This window comes from Oncorhynchus keta, chromosome 9 (genome assembly GCF_023373465.1).
Source record: "Oncorhynchus keta strain PuntledgeMale-10-30-2019 chromosome 9, Oket_V2, whole genome shotgun sequence".
In the NCBI taxonomy this organism is placed as follows: domain Eukaryota; kingdom Metazoa; phylum Chordata; class Actinopteri; order Salmoniformes; family Salmonidae; genus Oncorhynchus; species Oncorhynchus keta.
The window spans coordinates 24,319,860-24,337,775 of record NC_068429.1 but is presented as its reverse complement, the minus strand read 5'-3'; the positions used below and the strand labels follow the sequence as shown (position 1 = coordinate 24,337,775).

The window sequence follows — 17,916 nt, the reverse complement described above, 5'->3', positions numbered from 1 at the left end:
GCCTCATTTCTCCCAGCTGTGTAGCTAGCTGTCTAAAACCCTGCCTATAAGCCTGTCTGACATGGCTCCGTTTGCATCCATCACCCGCTCTTTTAGGTCACATACGTAAACACTGGCAAACACACTACAGATCCTGGAAAGAGAGAGAAACGGCAAGAACTGACAGCACTATATCTGGGTTACAGAGCTTACACACGATTCCAAATTCCATCTCTTTATAGATCCCTCTCCGTGGTGTCTGAAGGCTGGAGTTACTAGATCTGCTGAGCCAATGGCTGAGTCTGAGTCCAGTTCTGTCACCACAATAGGCAGTCACTCTAACCCTACACAGTAAGGAGTAACAGACGCATGCATGCACACGCAAGCGCACACACACACTGAGCTGACTCTAGTAGTGTCTGTGCCCATCAGTCTACCCTCACACAGCACAGTAGGGCTAAAGACACTGGACAAACAAGGTAGTTAATGTCAGCAGAATTTATCCTCACAGCTTAGCAGTAGCCGAGGTGGTGTGTGCGTTCTGGCCCACTACTTCTGCCCTGTTGTTTCTCACAGTAACAAGTAGCAAGCAGTGTTCTCTCTAGTTCTAAAATGGTTGTTTCACCACAGTAGCACAGGGAACTCTTCATTAAAATGGTCCTGTTTCACCACAGTAGCACAGGGAACTCTTCATTAAAATGGTCCTGTTTCACCACAGTAGCACAGGGAACTCTTCATTAAAATGGTCCTGTTTCACCACAGTAGCACAGGGAACTCTTCATTAAAATGGTCCTGTTTCACCACAGTAGCACAGGGAACTCTTCATTAAAATGGTCCTGTTTCACCACAGTAGCACAGGGAACTCTTCATTAAAATGGCCCCGTTTCACCACAGGGAACTCTTCATTGAACTTAAAATAAAATGGTGAATCCTAAACAGAAACATTAGCCCTGAACCCTGGAATTAATGTGGAAAAGTACATAAGTCAGTCCTCATCCCCATCAGCATAAATAGCCATGGAAGTGTAAGTTCCTCTGAGCCAAAGGAATAAAGGAGTGCAGGGTGACCAGTGAGTCAGTTCTTACTAACAGGGTCTACAACACACAGAATTAACACTGCAACTTCTAACCACCAAATACAATTCAATTAACATCAGATAGCTCTTACTATACTTGCTCATCAGCTCTGATGATACAGCCAATTTAGACACATTTATTCTTTCTAGAATGGCTAGATAGTGACTGTACATGTCTTTCATCACCTGAGACCCGAGGCAGAAATGAAAGTCCTCATTACCTCCAGCTCATCCTGGAAGCCATTTAGACCAGGGTGTGTATATATATATGTGTGTGAAGCCATCAGGGGCGGAAGGATAGTTTAGGGCCTGTGAGTGGAGTGATGCTAAAGTGAGATGGAAGGAAGGTTCCCCTGGGCAGAGGAGAGAAAGAGAGATGAAAGTGAGGAGCGTGGAGTCGAGATCAGACACTCAGACCCTGTTGTGCCAGGGTTAACGAGGTTAACAAGTGTGTGTGTGTGTGTGTGTGTTAATAAGCCTATTCTGTCCATCAGGTGTGGCTGTAGGCCAGTGGTAAACATGCTGTAGTTGATGTGCTTGGTCAGCATAATATTCAACAGGATTTAGGTTAGGTAGGTCACAGCACTGTAGGCCTCTCTGACACAAAAATGACAGGATACAGCAGGACCCCTACAGTACACAGTCAGTCAACCCAGAATTCAAAGGGTCCACTCCTGTCAACTAACTAACTGATTCCCTGCACAAGTAACAGGGACAATTATAGAACTCAATAAACCAATCATCAGTAGGTTGTGTTAGCAGTAGGGGTTGGAACCGTTTCAGGAAACCGAACCAACACCCAGAAAATAAGAACATGAGGAACAGAATCAGAACCGAAGTGATCTATACTGTTCCGGAACAGAACCATTATTTTAAAAGCATGGGAACAGGTTAATAATGTTATTTTACATTCCAAGCATTTTCTTTCCCCAGTCCCACAAAAAAAAACACAAGTGCCTATGCAAAGCCCTCTATCACTCAGTTTTTCCAGCTAGAAATCTTTGCCAGTGTGTGCATGTGTAGAAACAAATCTGGACACGGACTGTAGGTCTAACCTCTAACATTAATATGAACTCCTGCAGAATTCAGCATTTCTTGCAGTAAAATGATACACCAAATGTAGGCTAGGAAACAGGAGTGGAGAAATAGGATTTATTTATTTCAGCATCTTAAGAGAATGCGAATGCGCAGCTAGCACCTCTACAGAGACTATCATAAAAGCTGATAGTATTTCAACCACAGAAAATGTGCATCCAAGCCAAACTGAAATCTAATCAGAAACATGTTGGGTTGTTTTCACAGCTTTCCATTTCCAAACAACCAGTTGTCATTTGGACATTTTGCACACAAAAAAAAAAAACTGGAAAGATTTTTTTAGCAATTGAATTTTCTCCACGAGCCCTAAAAACCTTTGCTCTGCAAAAGAAGCAGAGATTAAATTACTTTACCGATGTCAACTAGATTGAAACACTCATTTTATTGATTTATGACATTCTGGTCAGCAAGGTTTTTATTTAGACTAGGGAAACAATGGCAGACGAGAAGTTGCATGTATCTACGTTAACTAACAAATAGTCTACCAAAACGTCTGAAATTATAAGCGGAAACATTTAAAAATCAGACAAAAAGATTCAAAAACCATTGTTCCGCCGTTGGACTGTATCCTACCAGGCATTTTCTAAATTACAGGGTTACAGTCGAGTGTGGGCCTCAGATTATCAGATTATCGCATATAGTCTTAGTCGGGCAAGTTCTTTTTTATTGAACCTTTAACTAGGCAAGTAAGAACAAATTGTTATTTACAATGACGGCCTAGGAACAGCGGGTTAACTGCCTTGTTCAGGGGCAGAACGACAGGGGCTGACCTCGTCAGCTCGGGGATTCGATCTAGCAACATTTTGGTTACTGGCCCAATTCTCTAACCACTAGGCTACCTGCAGCCCCGCGTACCTCTACTACCTTCATCTACTAGCCTACTGACATTGCAAGCTGTTCGTCTCTGCTGTTGGACCATTCCTAGATGGGAGACATGTCTGACCTGCCAAATGAAATAAATGATCCAATAAATGACCCAGACGTTGGCTGGAGTGAGTTCATTTGTTGACCTACATCAATCCCTCAACACCAATCCTTCCACGACAGTCCACCTAAAACCAATCTCTCGAGAACAGTCCCCCTAACACAAATCACCCTTCAGTTGTATGTACAGGCAACAAGTCAAACAGGAAAAGAATCCCTCAGGAGACAACAGTTGTCTTTATTTCAGACTTAATGACAGTTTGGCTGTAGTGCTGTCATAATGAGCATGTTCCAGGTGCTATTGATTTCAGTCACGCTACACAGTAACTCAAAAGGCACTCGCACATCTGAGCAATCTTTTTTTGCAGGTGTATGGTAACAATTAGACAAGATGAGGGAAAAAGGAAACTGCACATTGCTCTTGATAGTATCACTGATCTTTAATAAGCTTACGTATCAGCCTCACAGCCTGTCGCGCTGCACAGACCATCAGATCTCACGACTGCAACAAAAAAAAGACAACATGGAATAAACATAAAAAAGACAAAATGGAACACTACCACAGGGTCACGTTTCACCAAACAGGATCAGTTAGCTAGTTAACACTAATCAAATACTCATTTTCTGAATGATCATTTAAGTTGAATACGGGGTTAATGTTTTTGAAATTTAGCCACTTCGTGACCCCCAGTGATCAATGAAAAAAACTGAATCCTGGGTTACAGAAAGGCACAACTGTCCAATAGTCTAATCAATGGAGTCTTATGTACAGAAAAACAGTCAACTCCTCAAAACACTCCTCCCCAAAATCTGTCCATCTACCATATGGACCTCATTACAAATCAGAGTGCAGTGAAAAACATGGGGCAATCCCTACGGTTAATATCAGAGGACAACAACTGTCAGTGTTTACAGAGAGACCCAGGAGGCCGTTGGTTAACAACTGATTGAGGCTAAACTGTGAAATGGCCACCAGAAGGATGGAGGGAGTGATGGAGAAGGAGGCTTGTGATCTTCTCTAGAGTGGGTCCCTATGTGTTACTACAGAACATTAACCGCGCCCCCCACGGCACCCCACCGAAGAGAAACACAGCTGTGTCCCATACAGGCCTCCTCTGTGAGAGTGGAGATACTGCTGTTGCTTCTCCTGAATGACTCAGTCTTCTTTATTCTGCCACTAGGAATCCCAGTGTGCAGGGCATGGCGGGGCAGGGTGGGTTGCTAGTCGGAGAAGAGGATGGAGAGGGCCATGACGACACAACAAACCGCCACGTACGGACTCTTCCTCTCACCTGGGGGGCAGATGGTAGAGGTCAGAGGTGATGATTGGAGGGTTCAGAAGCTAACAGGGAAATAGTGAATGCTTTTGTGGTGTTCAGAAAAACCTCTGACCACAGTATTTCAACACTGGGTTCTAAAAGTGAAACAACTTATAGATAGATGGCCATCAGCACAGTCTTCTAGATCTGGGTTCAACGTACCTATTCTAGCACATTTCCAGAAGATACCCAAGAGGCTGAAAAAAGAAAGAAATCATTTTAATTAGCTAGGTAAAGAGTAGATCAAGAGAGAGATACAGACAGTCCATATAGACTGTAAGGAAGAGGACAGTCGGTGAACTGACATCAGGGGGTTGTGAGTTTAGTAAACACACATGTGGACTGACAATGGGTGACTGAGGTACAGTAAGGTGATGCTAGAGGCTACTAATTAGCCCACTAGCCCTCAACTGAACTGGCAGAGGGAAATGATGTGTGTCCATATCTTGATGGGGATGATTAGGGGGATCAGACAGTTGAATTAATTTCCTTCCCCTCAGTAGCGGCCATAGAGGAGGAGGGAGAGGGGAAGAGCCCCCCCCGGCATATGCCTAATTTTATTCTTGACCTCAGAAATAAAGACAGATGTGCGAGAAGTGCAGCGGGAAAATAAAATCCAGGCCCATATATATATATGTATGTATGTATGTATGTATGTATGTATGTATGTATGTATGTATGTATGTATGTATGTATGTATGTATGTGGAAGACCAGACAAGAAACCATGTGAGAGACTTGGGACTGAGCCCAACATCAGCTCTGTGACAAAGGTCAGGGGTTAGAGGTCAGAGTGTAGACTGCGCGTAAGCACTCCTCTGGGAGTCGGTCTGCGCTGGAGTTTTAAACCCACAACAGAACCCACTATCCTCTCTCCATCACTCATCTCTGTCTGTGTAGAAAAGCATTAGCCACCAGAACTGCTACTGGAGACAGATTCACATTGGTTCAGCCAGCACTCTTCCTATTTTCCTCAGTCTTCCCATCACTTTCCTTTCTTTAGCCTAAAGAGGAGAAGAGCTGGTTCAGTTGCTTGTCTAAACACACTCAGCACCATATCACTGCTGAATGATACCAGTCCCCTTAGAACACAAATAACAATATCCAATATTTAGATTAGTAGAACACATTCAGAAAGTGGAAAAGATGTGTTAGCGCCAGCACTGTACTGCCCAGGCAGTGTGTCATTCTAATTTGTCTTGGAGTGTGTGTTTTCCATGCTCAGATCACAGGCTCACAATAATCCCCTAATTTTCCCCTAACCCAACATGTGGCACACAGCTTGTTGCCTTAGCCTCCCTCACTCAGAGGATAGAGGGAAAAAAACAGTTGTGAAAAGAGAGAAAGACTGAACTGTTGTGATGTAATCAGCACTTAGGTTCCCCCTACCAAGAACAACATTGAACTAATGTGATGTGTATGTATGATGTGGTGCCAAATACCAAACTCACTCAGATTCAGAAACAGTCACTTGTCTAGTTTATGATAGTGATATAGTCTTGTTTATCACCGCTAGTAGCTGCAAACACTTCCAATCCTCTAAGAACACATAAAAACACAAAGCTCTACTCTCCTCCCCAGAGCATTACATGGATGAAGTGGAATAGAGTCAACACAGCCAAAAGATCTGAGTAGAGACCTACTACTCTGAGTAGAGAACTATGCGAAGAGTCAGTGACAGACAGAATAGTCTCTTGAGGTAGTTAGCTGGCTACCAAGTGTGAGATTTGGTTAAGGGTTCCCAGAATGGTGAGAGTGCTTGGAAAGGCATCATGGATTGAGCAATGATGTTAGTGCATCAGAGATGGATTACTGCTGGGGTTAAAGTTGACCGTTGGGGTAACATCGCTTTCCCTGAATGTTGTCTTTCAGAAACTAACCAATATAGGCCTCTAGGCTTTAACTCAGTGGATGAACATCACTGTCTGTGTGGGTGTTTTGGTGATAGAGAAGAAAAATACTTGGACATTGGCTCTAGCAGGCTAAGTCCAGGGCTGTGGATGGGTAGTTAACAGCTAGGGCTTTAGCTCAGTGGGATAACACTGTCAGTACATACTAGAACTGGGACAATAAACCAAAAGTTTAGACACCGACCATAACATATCGCTGGCATTTTACTGATATTGTTCATTACGATAAGTAGTCTATACTAGAAAAATGCAATGTTTTAAACAAAATACGTTTGTTAATATGGTTGACTGTTAATCAAACTAGTAGAAGTAGTTTAAAGGATCATAAGAAGAAAAAAACTGGTGCACATTAATGTTATAAACGTATCTTTCCATTTATCGTTACCACATCTAATACTGTCAGTAAGTACCCGGTCTTGTTCTTGTCCAGGAGACTGGGTGCCATGGCTCTGAGATAGGCACAGGTACAGATGAGCAATAGGATCACTGTCAGCAGGCTCTGGAAGTTAAATATGGCAGACTAGAGAGGGAATGAGAGCGGTTATCGCTGGTTCAACATCCATCATTTTTCTAGGATGCATTTATGACACAATTCTGGATAAATCAAGTTAGCTAGCTAGTTCAGCTGGCTTCGCTGAGGAATTTGCGAATAGCTAAATAGTTAGCCAGCTGTCTACCTAACTAGGGACAGTGGCTCGTAATAAGAACGGTTTAAAGAGTGAATGAAATTCCGCGATTGAAGTTATTACATCTATGCTGATGTTTAAGACTCACCATGTCGGAGGTAGGTCCGCTACCTAGCTAGCTGCCACCTCACAATTCCCGTAGCGTCGCAGACAGATGACGTGTAGGGAACAAGAGACGACCTGAAACCGCGGCGTTTTGCCATTTAAACTATATTTTTGCAGCGGTTGTAGGTTTAAATGTCGACCCTCATATATTACAAGGCACATCCAACTATCTAACATCGTAGGCTGGTGCAGTTTGAGGTAGGTCGGACATTCAGGTACGTGCGACATGTTTTGCATTTAGCCACACGTGTGCAGTGCAAGCCACGTTGCCTGAGCTTTGTTTACAAACAAGCCTAACGCATGGAAACAAAGATATAGCAATTTATAGAAATCAACATGGAACTAGCATTCGGTTATGATTGCAAATTAAGTAGGCTGCTTACTATGAGAATGTCATGTCAGTCGGGCTCTGTCATGCACTCTGTAACATGGCCCAATCCCGTCTTCGTCATCATCTTCTTCTTCTTCTTGTATGGTATAGTGGCGTTCGCAACAATTATATGTGCATTCCGCCACCTACTGTACAGGTGGATAATAAAGATCCCAAAAGGTAAAAATGAAGGTTACATTTTTTAAATAATAATAATAAATACAATAATAATACATAGAAATAAATCCATGCAAACTGTCAATAATGACATTTTTATTCAACTAAATCATCCTGCTTTACTGTTTTAATCAGGTCCCCTACACAGGCTCCAAAGGATCCTGTGAGGGCGGGACATTTCCTAGCGACAGTAGTCCTTGCAGTGCGTCTGCCGTTAAGAAAACTTGTCGGCTGCAGATATAATGAGGTCTAGCTTCTAGGACATCTTAGACACTTGTACCGTTAATAACTGTGGCTATAAATGCTACAAAATCCACCTTATTCACAATAAGTGTATCTAGATCACATGATTAACATATAACATTTGCAACTGTTTGTGGTTCATCCGCCGACATATCTTCTTCGGAACTGTGGTCTCTTGTCCCTTCAACACTCTTCACCACCTCCACATAGGGGATTTGCTGTACAGCCCTGATCCTTGTCAATGGCCCAGTCCTAAAACCTAGACCTCACTTTAGTCTAGTCTACCCGAACCCTATCTAGTCTGATTAATCAGGCTGTAATACACAATTCATTGGTATATACAGCCTGAAACGAATGACTGCCAAATCGTGTATATGTTCCTTACAAGCCAGAATGTTGGATACAATTATATTTAAACTTACTCTACCGGTTGTCTGTGCGCTTTGTCTTTCAGCTGCTCGAAATTTGAGGCAAAATATCCATAGGAGAGTATTGTTTAACTGACCTTTTAGAGAGGTATTTGTTTTGGTTCGGCACCGATGTAAAGTTAGTTTTATATATTCTCACCTCAAGAGCTATTGAATCAAGCATGCCAAGACAATGTGTGTTTATCTGAATCAGGGTAGGATGTAGAACAATCCATAGCTATGTTAGCCAAGATAATACCTGAAGCCAAGATGGTGCATTTACATTCTCCTTCTCTCGTGTTGTTTTACTGACTGAATCTATTAATTACCAAGAGGAGAGTGATTGAGGAAACTCGGAGAACAGAGGTTGTTTCAGGACCAGTGTGAGCAGGAAAGAGGAGGGACAGAAAAGCACACATTTTAACAGAGGAGTGGGGAGTTTTCAGTCTGTGGCAGTGGCACTCAGTGGTGGACAAACTCATGAATTGTGACTTTGTTTGATGGGTAGGTGTAATGGCTCTGGTTGGTGGTAGGAGGAGACCAAGGTGAAGCGTGGTAAGCATACATTTTCCTTTCATTTTAAATGTTCCACCAAAAAAAAACAATTCAACAAACAAAAAGCTAGTAGTGCAACACAAAAAGACTAGATCCCACAACAGAAAGTGGGAAAAGGGGCTGCCTAAGTATGATCCTCAATCAGAGACAACGATAGACAGCTGCCTCTGATTGGGAACCATACTCGGCCAAAAACAAAGAAATAAACAACATAGAATGCCCACCCCAAATCACACACTGACCTAACCAAATAGAGAATTAAAACGTCTCTCTAAGGTCAGGGCGTGACAGTAGGAGAAGCTAAAGCCTACTATTACAGAGTTGTACATAGCTGTGGTTTGTTTTGTGGCAGAAATAGAAGCACCTGTGTTTCGTATTTTCAATTTCCCCTGTTCTTTTGAAGTTCCTGTGCGCTCTCTTTCTGTCATTGTGTCTGTCATTATTCAGAGGTTGTGCGTGCATGTGATTGTGAAGGTGTCTGTGTGTTTTATGTGTGTGTCTTTCAGTCTGTCTGTCATGCTGGTGTGTGTCTGTCAGTCTGTCTGTCATTACTGTCCGGCTGGTGTGTGTCTTTCAGTCTGTCTGTCATGCTGGTGTGTAGATGCTAGGTGGAGATAGTACAGATGTTACTAGGGGTTAATGAATGACTGTCCAACAGGGTGGGTTAAGCTCCATGGTCCTCATTTACAATGCTGCACATCTAAACTTACAACACTGAGCTCTACCGTGTGCAACTTCTTGGTGTAACAGAGTATAGGCCTAGTGAGAGTCTGAGGGGAACCATTAATTACTCTCCTCTCAACTCTCCTCTCAGCTCCGTAGTTAGGAAGGAAACATAAGGGCCTGTTACAGTTTTTGAAGCTGTGATGACAAACCCAGTGAGGCTGCCAGTCACTGCCTGATGGTTTACAGATCCAAACCCCCTCATAGTTACAGTTTCTAAAGCTGTGATGACAAACCCAGTGGGGCTGCCAGTCACTGCCTGATGGTTTACAGATCCAAACCCCCTCATAGTTACAGTTTCTAAAGCTGTGATGACAAACCCAGTGGGGCTGCCAGTCACTGCCTGATGGTTTACAGATCCAAACCCACTCATAGTTACAGTTTCTAAAGCTGTGATGACAAACCCAGTGGGGCTGCCAGTCACTGCCTGATGGTTTACAGATCCAAACCCACTCATAGTTACAGTTTCTAAAGCTGTGATGACAAACCCAGTGGGGCTGCCAGTCACTGCCTGATGGTTTACAGATCCAAACCCCCTCATAGTTACAGTTTCTAATGCTGTGATGATAAACCCAGTGAGGCTGCCAGTCACTGCCTGATGGTTTACAGATCCAAACCCCCTCATAGTTACAGTTTCTAAAGCTGTGATGACAAACCCAGTGAGGCTGCCAGTCACTGGCTGATGGTTTACAGATCCAAACCCCCTCATAGTTACAGTTTCTAAAGCTGTGATGACAAACCCAGTGGGGCTGCCAGTCACTGGCTGATGGTTTACAGATCCAAACCCCCTCATAGTTACAGTTTCTAAAGCTGTGATGACAAACCCAGTGGGGCTGCCAGTCACTGCCTGATGGTTTACAGATCCAAACCCACTCATAGTTACAGTTTCTAAAGCTGTGATGACAAACCCAGTGGGGCTGCCAGTCACTGCCTGATGGTTTACAGATCCAAACCCCCTCATAGTTACAGTTTCTAATGCTGTGATGACAAACCCAGTGGGGCTGCCAGTCACTGCCTGATGGTTTACAGATCCAAACCCCCTCATAGTTACAGTTTCTAAAGCTATGATGACAAACCCAGTGAGGCTGCCAGTCACTGCCTGATGGTTTACAGATCCAAACCCCCTCATAGTTACAGTTTCTAAAGCTGTGATGACAAACCCAGTGGGGCTGCCAGTCACTGCCTGATGGTTTACAGATCCAAACCCCCTCATAGTTACAGTTTCTAAAGCTGTGATGACAAACCCAGTGGGGCTGCCAGTCACTGCCTGATGGTTTACAGATCCAAACCCCCTCATAGTTACAGTTTCTAAAGCTGTGATGACAAACCCAGTGGGGCTGCCAGTCACTGCCTGATGGTTTACAGATCCAAACCCCCTCATAGTTACAGTTTCTAAAGCTGTGATGACAAACCCAGTGAGGCTGCCAGTCACTGCCTGATGGTTTACAGATCCAAACCCCCTCATAGTTACAGTTTCTAAAGCTGTGATGACAAACCCAGTGAGGCTGGCAGTCACTGCCTGATGGTTTACAGATCCAAACCCCCTCATAGTTACAGTTTCTAAAGCTGTGATGACAAACCCAGTGAGGCTGCCAGTCACTGCCTGATGGTTTACAGATCCAAACCCACTCATAGTTACAGTTTCTAAAGCTGTGATGACAAACCCAGTGGGGCTGCCAGTCACTGCCTGATGGTTTACAGATCCAAACCCACTCATAGTTACAGTTTCTAAAGCTGTGATGACAAACCCAGTGGGGCTGCCAGTCACTGCCTGATGGTTTACAGATCCAAACCCCCTCATAGTTACAGTTTCTAAAGCTGTGATGACAAACCCAGTGAGGCTGCCAGTCACTGCCTGATGGTTTACAGATCCAAACCCCCTCATAGTTACAGTTTCTAAAGCTGTGATGACAAACCCAGTGAAGCTGCCAGTCACTGCCTGATGGTTTACAGATCCAAACCCACTCATAGTTACAGTTTCTAAAGCTGTGATGACAAACCCAGTGGGGCTGCCAGTCACTGCCTGATGGTTTACTGCTAATATCGGAACCATGACTTGAATTCAATTTGGGTCACAAATGCTAAAATATTAGCATTTGGAAACAGTGCCAGGGAAAATAAAACCAAAGCATGGATTGCTGTCAAACCTTGTCCAAAGACTGTTTACAAGGTAAGGAAACCAATGTCATTTTGTAATTTGGGCAAAATATCTCCTTAAATGTTTATTTTAGCAAGATAGCCATTCGTCATGTGATATCGGATCTGTGTACATTGTCAAATACATTTTCAGGTTAATGTGATTTCATCATGAGAATCAACACTTATGATGTTTTTATATGATGTTATTGTAATGCTGCGGGTGTCGTAGGTGTGTGGAGTCAAACCCAGGAGACAGAGAGTGCAATGCTGTGCGTCTTTAATAGCACCAACGCACCACAGGGTGCTCACAATAATCAACATACAAGGAGAGAGAGGAAAGACAATCAGTGGCAGCTAATAGGCCGGTGACGACGACCGCCGAGCGCCACTCGTGATAGTTATCTTTAAGAGCCGTTAATGGACGTGAGACTAAACTGTGTAGCCGAAAAACCTATGTCGTATCTTATATCATATCCTCATTTTTTTCTCAGGACCCTCTAACAAGCACTTATTGAGCTCTAACTAGCACCCAGGAAGGCATTGAACCCAGGAAGGCATTGAACCCAGGAAGGCATTGAACCCAGGAAGGCATTGAACCCAGGAAGGCATTGAACCCAGGAAGGCATTGAACCCAGGAAGGCATTGAACCCAGGAAGGCATTGAACCCAGGAAGGCATTGAACCCAGGAAGGCATTGAACCCAGGAAGGCATTCATGTGGTGAAGTACCACTAGGCTCTAGGAGGTTGCCATGCGTTAAGAGTGTCATATACCTGTAGGCCAGTGGTGTGATGCAATACCGCTATGTTATTATCACAACCTTGGGAAATTCGGCTTGCAGCTTCACATTATATTAAAACACACAAGTCAGTCAGGCAATCATACCAACAGCGGGGTTGTATTGGTTCTACAGTTGATGGATCATTCAGGAGTGTTTGTTGTTGTGTTCGAGTGCTAACATAAGGCTCTGTGATGTCATCCTATGATATTCATGTCTTCCTCCCACTCTGTGCTTTGACAGGAAAATGATCCTCATCACGTTGTAAAGTAGAATACAGCACTATCACTATGGAGGTAAACACACACACACAGCCAACTAACAGCTTAGTGACGGTCAGTGTGCTCAGAGGTCGACCACATGCGCACACACACACATCTGCTTCGAGCTGTGTTGCCATAGTAATAATGTAATGATAGAATGGAAATCCTAGTGCATGTGTTTCAATAGAAAATGGAAATGAATAGAATTGACTGTTTCAGAAACGAGAGTTTTGGAGAAGGCCATTCACAGAACACACTGTGGTGTATCATCCCTGAGGAAAAAGCGCCTCACATTTTCTGTTGCTCAACAGTTAATAATAAATATGAATTAATTCATCATAGAGATATGACTCATTACTATTAAAGGGTATGTGTGTGTAGCCGATGTGAACTTGCTAGCTAGTTAGCGGTGGTGCCCCCCGCCCTATGTAACTGGGTCCTGGACTTTCTGATGGGCCGCTCCCGGGAGATGAGGGTAGGAAACAACATCTCCACCCTGCTGATCCTCAACACTGGAGCCCCACAAGGGTACGTTCTCAGCCCTCTCCTGTAGTCCCTGTTCACCCATGACTGCGTGGCCCTGCATGCCTCCAACTCAATCATCAAGTTTGCAGACAACACTACAGTGTTAGGCTTGATTGCCAACAACGACGAGACGGCCTACAGGGAGGAGGTGAGGGATCTCAGAGTGTGGTGTCAGGAAAATAACCTCATGCTCAACCTCAACAAAACAAAGGAGATGATCATGGACTTCAGGAAACAGCAGAGGGAGCACCCCCCTATTCACATCGACGGGACAGCAGTGTAAAGTTTTAAGTTCCTCAGCGTACACATCACAGACAAACTGAAATGGTCCACCCACACAGACAGCGTGGTGAAGAAGGCACAACAGCACCTCTTCAACCTCAGGAGGCTAAAGAAATTTGGCTTGTCACAATAAACAGGCACAAACCTTTACAGATGCACAATCGAGAGGATTCTGTCGGGCTGTATCCCTGCCTGGGTACGGCAACTGCTCCACCCACAACCGTAAGGCTCTCCAGTGGGTGGTGCGGTCTGCACATCGCATCACCGGGGGCAAACTACCTTCCCTTCAGGACATCTACCACCCGATGTCACAGGAAGGCCAAAAAGATAATCAAGGACAACAACCACCTGAGCCACTGCCTGTTCACCCCGCTACCATCCAGAAGGCGAGGTCAGTACAGGTGCATCAAAGCTGGGACCGAGAGACTGAAAAACAGCTTCTATCTCAAGGCCATCAGACTCTTAAACAGCCATCACTAACATTGAGTGGCTGCTGACAACTTACTGACTCAAATCTCTAGCCACTTTTAATAATTGGATGTAATAAATGTATCACTAGTCACTTAAACAATGCCACTTTATACAATGTTAACATACCCTACATTACTCATCTCATATATATATACTGTACGCTATACCATCTACTGCATCTTGCCTATGCCATCGCTCATCCATATATTTATATGTACATTTTCTTAATAATTCCTTTACACTTGTGTGTATAAGGTAGTTGTTGTGAAATTGTTAGATTACTAGTTAGATGTTACTGCACGGTCGGAACTAGAAGCACAAGCATTTCGCTACACTCACAGTAACATCTGCTAACCATGTGTCTGTGACCAATAGAATTTGATTTCATTTCATTTGAAACACTCATATATGGCAGTCTTTTACCACCTAGTCATTGGGATCCCTCAGATCACTGATATTGTGCAACTTTACATTTGATGTGGCATTTAAAAGTACGAATCCAGCATTATTATAGTATGTGAATAATGGAATATTGTTCTTCTCCTCCTGTCCCCTCTGTCTTTTCTCCTGTCTTCTCCTCCTGTCCCTCTGATGTGTCTTGTCTCCTGTCTTCTCCTTCTGTCCCTCTGATGTGTCTTGTCTCCTGTCTTCTCCTCCTGTCCCTCTGATGTGTCTTGTCTCCTGTCTTCTCCTCCTGTCTTCCTCTGATGTGTCTTTTCTCCTGTCTTCTCCTCCTGTCCCTCTGATGTGTCTTTTCTCCTGTCTTCTCCTCCTGTCCCTCTGATGTGTCTTTCCTCCTGTCTTCTCCTTCTGTCCCTCTGATGTGTCTTTTCTCCTGTCTTCTCCTCCTGTCCCTCTGATGTGTCTTTCCTCCTGTCTTCTCCTCCTGTCCCTCTGATGTGTCTTTCCTCCTGTCTTCTCCTCCTGTCCCTCTGATGTGGCTTTTCTCCTGTCTTCTCCTTCTGTCCCTCTGATGTGTCTTTCCTCCTGTCTTCTCCTTCTGTCCCTCTGATGTGTCTTTCCTCCTGTCTTCTCCTTCTGTCCCTCTCATGTGTCTTTCCTCCTGTCTTCTCCTCCTGTCCCTCTGATGTGTCTTTCCTCCTGTCTTCTCCTCCTGTCCCTCTGATGTGGCTTTTCTCCTGTCTTCTCCTTCTGTCCCTCTGATGTGTCTTTCCTCCTGTCTTCTCCTCCTGTCCCTCTGATGTGTCTTTCCTCCTGTCTTCTCCTCCTGTCCCTCTGATGTGGCTTTTCTCCTGTCTTCTCCTTCTGTCCCTCTGATGTGTCTTTCCTCCTGTCTTCTCCTTCTGTCCCTCTGATGTGTCTTTCCTCCTGTCTTCTCCTTCTGTCCCTCTCATGTGTCTTTCCTCCTGTCTTCTCCTTCTGTCCCTCTGATGTGTCTTTCCTCCTGTCTTCTCCTTCTGTCCCTCTCATGTGTCTTTCCTCCTGTCTTTCCTCCTGTCTTCCTCTGATGTGTCTTTTCTCCTGTCTTCTCCTTCTGTCCCTCTGATGTGTCTTTCCTCCTGTCTTCTCCTCCTGTCCCTCTGATTAGTCTTGTCTTCTCCTTCTGTCCCTCTGATGTGTATTTCCTCCTGTCTTCTCCTTCTGTCCCTCTGATGTGTCTTTTCTCCTGTCTTCTCCTTCTGTCCCTCTGATGTGTCTTTCCTCCTGTCTTCTCCTTCTGTCCCTCTGATGTGTCTTTCCTCCTGTCTTCTCCTCCTGTCCCTCTGATGTGTCTTGTCTCCTGTCTTCTCCTCCTGTCTTCCTCTGATGTGTCTTTTCTCCTGTCTTCTCCTCCTGTCCCTCTGATGTGTCTTTCCTCCTGTCTTCTCCTCCTGTCCCTCTGATGTGTCTTTCCTCCTGTCTTCTCCTTCTGTCCCTCTGATGTGTCTTTTCTCCTGTCTTCTCCTCCTGTCCCTCTGATGTGTCTTTCCTCCTGTCTTCTCCTCCTGTCCCTCTGATGTGTCTTTTCTCCTGTCTTCTCCTTCTGTCCCTCTGATGTGTCTTTTCTCCTGTCTTCTCCTCATGTCTTCCTTTGATATGTCTTTTCTCCTGTCTTCTCCTCCTGTCCCTCTGATGTGTCTTTCCTCCTGTCTTCTCCTTCTGTCCCTCTGATGTGTCTTGTCTTCTCCTCCTGTCTTCCTCTGATGTGTCTTTTCTCCTGTCTTCTCCTCCTGTCTTCCTCTGATGTGTCTTTTCTCCTGTCTTCTCCTTCTGTCCCTCTGATGTGTCTTTCCTCCTGTCTTCTCCTTCTGTCCCTCTCATGTGTCTTTCCTTCTGTCTTCTCCTTCTGTCCCTCTCATGTGTCTTTCCTCCTGTCTTCTCCTCCTGTCCCTCTGATGTGTCTTTCCTCCTGTCTTCTCCTTCTGTCCCTCTCATGTGTCTTTCCTCCTGTCTTCTCCTCCTGTCCCTCTGATGTGTCTTTCCTCCTGTCTTCTCCTTCTGTCCCTCTCATGTGTATTTCCTCCTGTCTTCCCTCCTGTCGTTCTTTTGTGTTCAGAAGAGCTTTGTGTGTGTGAGGATGTGTGGTCTCTCTTTGTGTGTGTGTGTGTGTGTGTGTGTGTGTGTGTGTGTGTAGTGTCACAGGTCTAAACTACCCCTGAACCGACTGATTATTCTCTCTGAGAGCTGCTTTGAAAACCACCTCCAGAACTAGCATGTGGATCCATTTACACCAGGACTGTGTGTATGTGTGTGGCATGGCTATGTGTGTGTAAATGTGTGTACAGTGTGTGTGTGGCAGGGCTATGTGTGTGTAAATGTGTGTACAGTGTGTGTGTGTGGCAGGGCTATGTGTGTGTAAATGTGTTTGTGGCAGGGATATGTGTGTGTGGCAGGGCTATGTGTGTGTAACTGTGTGTACATTGTGTGTTTGGTAGGGATATGTGTGTGTAAATGTGTGTGTGGCAGGGCTATGTGTGTGTAAATGTGTGTATGTTTATGGCAGTGGATGTTAATGGTTTTCATCCCCAGTCGATGGACCAGTGTAAAGAGAGTACCTGTATGATCAACCCATGACACAAACCTGTGTTCACAACAACAACATTGGACTTGACCTCCTCTCCCTCTCTCCACTTTCTATCATCCTGTTATCTAGTTACCTCACCACCTCTACACTGTGAATTTCGCCCAGAAACAGCAGTGGTTACAGCAGTGTTTGTGACTCCTATAGGAGTAATCCAGTTTAATATAGGACACCACAGTGATGTAGTAGCGACAGGCTATCTAAATTGCTCCTAATTCTCTCCAGTAGTTAATAATTGAATCTGAGTCACAGAGAGCGAGAGAGAGGGAAATCGAGAGAGAGTCTGAAACAGTAGCGTTTCTATGACAACTTATGGAAGCTCTGCCCAAGTCAACATTTTGTAGCCAACTTGGTGCGATACATCACGATACCGGCCAAATCTGTTCTGGGCCAAATCATTGTTGACCAATCGTTTTACTGCCCATGTCTTTACCGTCCAATGAAGTAACTGTCCAACTCGTTAGGGTCCAGCTAGCCTGTTAGTCCTAACTAGGGCCCTGAGGTTTCCCTTGTCAGGTCACGTGGTCAGGAAGAACTCTAGTATTCAGTGTAATGTTAGTAATATAGGTCATATTCTGTCTAGTATATATTAGGTTGATGTTTAGTCTGCTGATGTTTACCTAATGTTACTCAGAGGAGATGAAGTCATGACTGGCACATATTACCCTGCTGTAAATATACCAGAGAGAGGGGGAAGGAGACAGAAGAGGGGGGGGTGCACTAGTATATGTGTGATACAGGTGCACAGATGAACTCTTTCCCTTCCCCAATCTTGCCCCTGTCTATCCCATCCATCTCCCTCCTGGGTTCTGTGTTGTTTTGTGAGGTTCCAGAGCCAGTGGAGGAGGTCAGGGTGTTACTGACTCACGGT

General features: G+C 44.5%; 1 protein-coding gene and 1 long non-coding RNA gene across 2 annotated transcripts; one reads left to right on the top strand and one right to left on the bottom strand.

The window, feature by feature from the left end:
* Positions 1-3,492: 3,492 nt before the first annotated feature.
* Positions 3,493-7,557, bottom strand: LOC118376810 (protein kish-A). The gene is made up of 5 exons (XM_035763595.2): positions 7,476-7,557; positions 7,076-7,167; positions 6,712-6,821; positions 4,555-4,589; positions 3,493-4,365 (listed from the first exon to the last, which is right to left on the bottom strand). The coding sequence occupies exons 2-5, from the start codon at positions 7,076-7,078 to the stop codon at positions 4,295-4,297; spliced, it is 219 nt and encodes a 72-aa protein (XP_035619488.1). The 5' UTR covers positions 7,079-7,167; positions 7,476-7,557; the 3' UTR covers positions 3,493-4,294.
* On the top strand, positions 7,149-13,023 carry LOC127931816 (uncharacterized). Its single transcript, XR_008143124.1, has 3 exons — positions 7,149-7,290; positions 8,798-8,844; positions 12,198-13,023. It is a non-coding gene; the product is annotated as an uncharacterized LOC127931816 (long non-coding RNA).
* Positions 13,024-17,916: the final 4,893 nt, after the last annotated feature.

Coding starts and splice junctions, on each gene's coding strand:
- LOC118376810 (XM_035763595.2), bottom strand. Junction 4,590..6,711: donor CTGGACAAGAACAAGACCGG/GTACTTACTGAC, acceptor TTCTTTTTTCAG/CCTCTTGGGTATCTTCTGGA. Junction 4,366..4,554: donor CTGGAAATGTGCTAGAATAG/GTACGTTGAACC, acceptor TCTGCCCCCCAG/GTGAGAGGAAGAGTCCGTAC.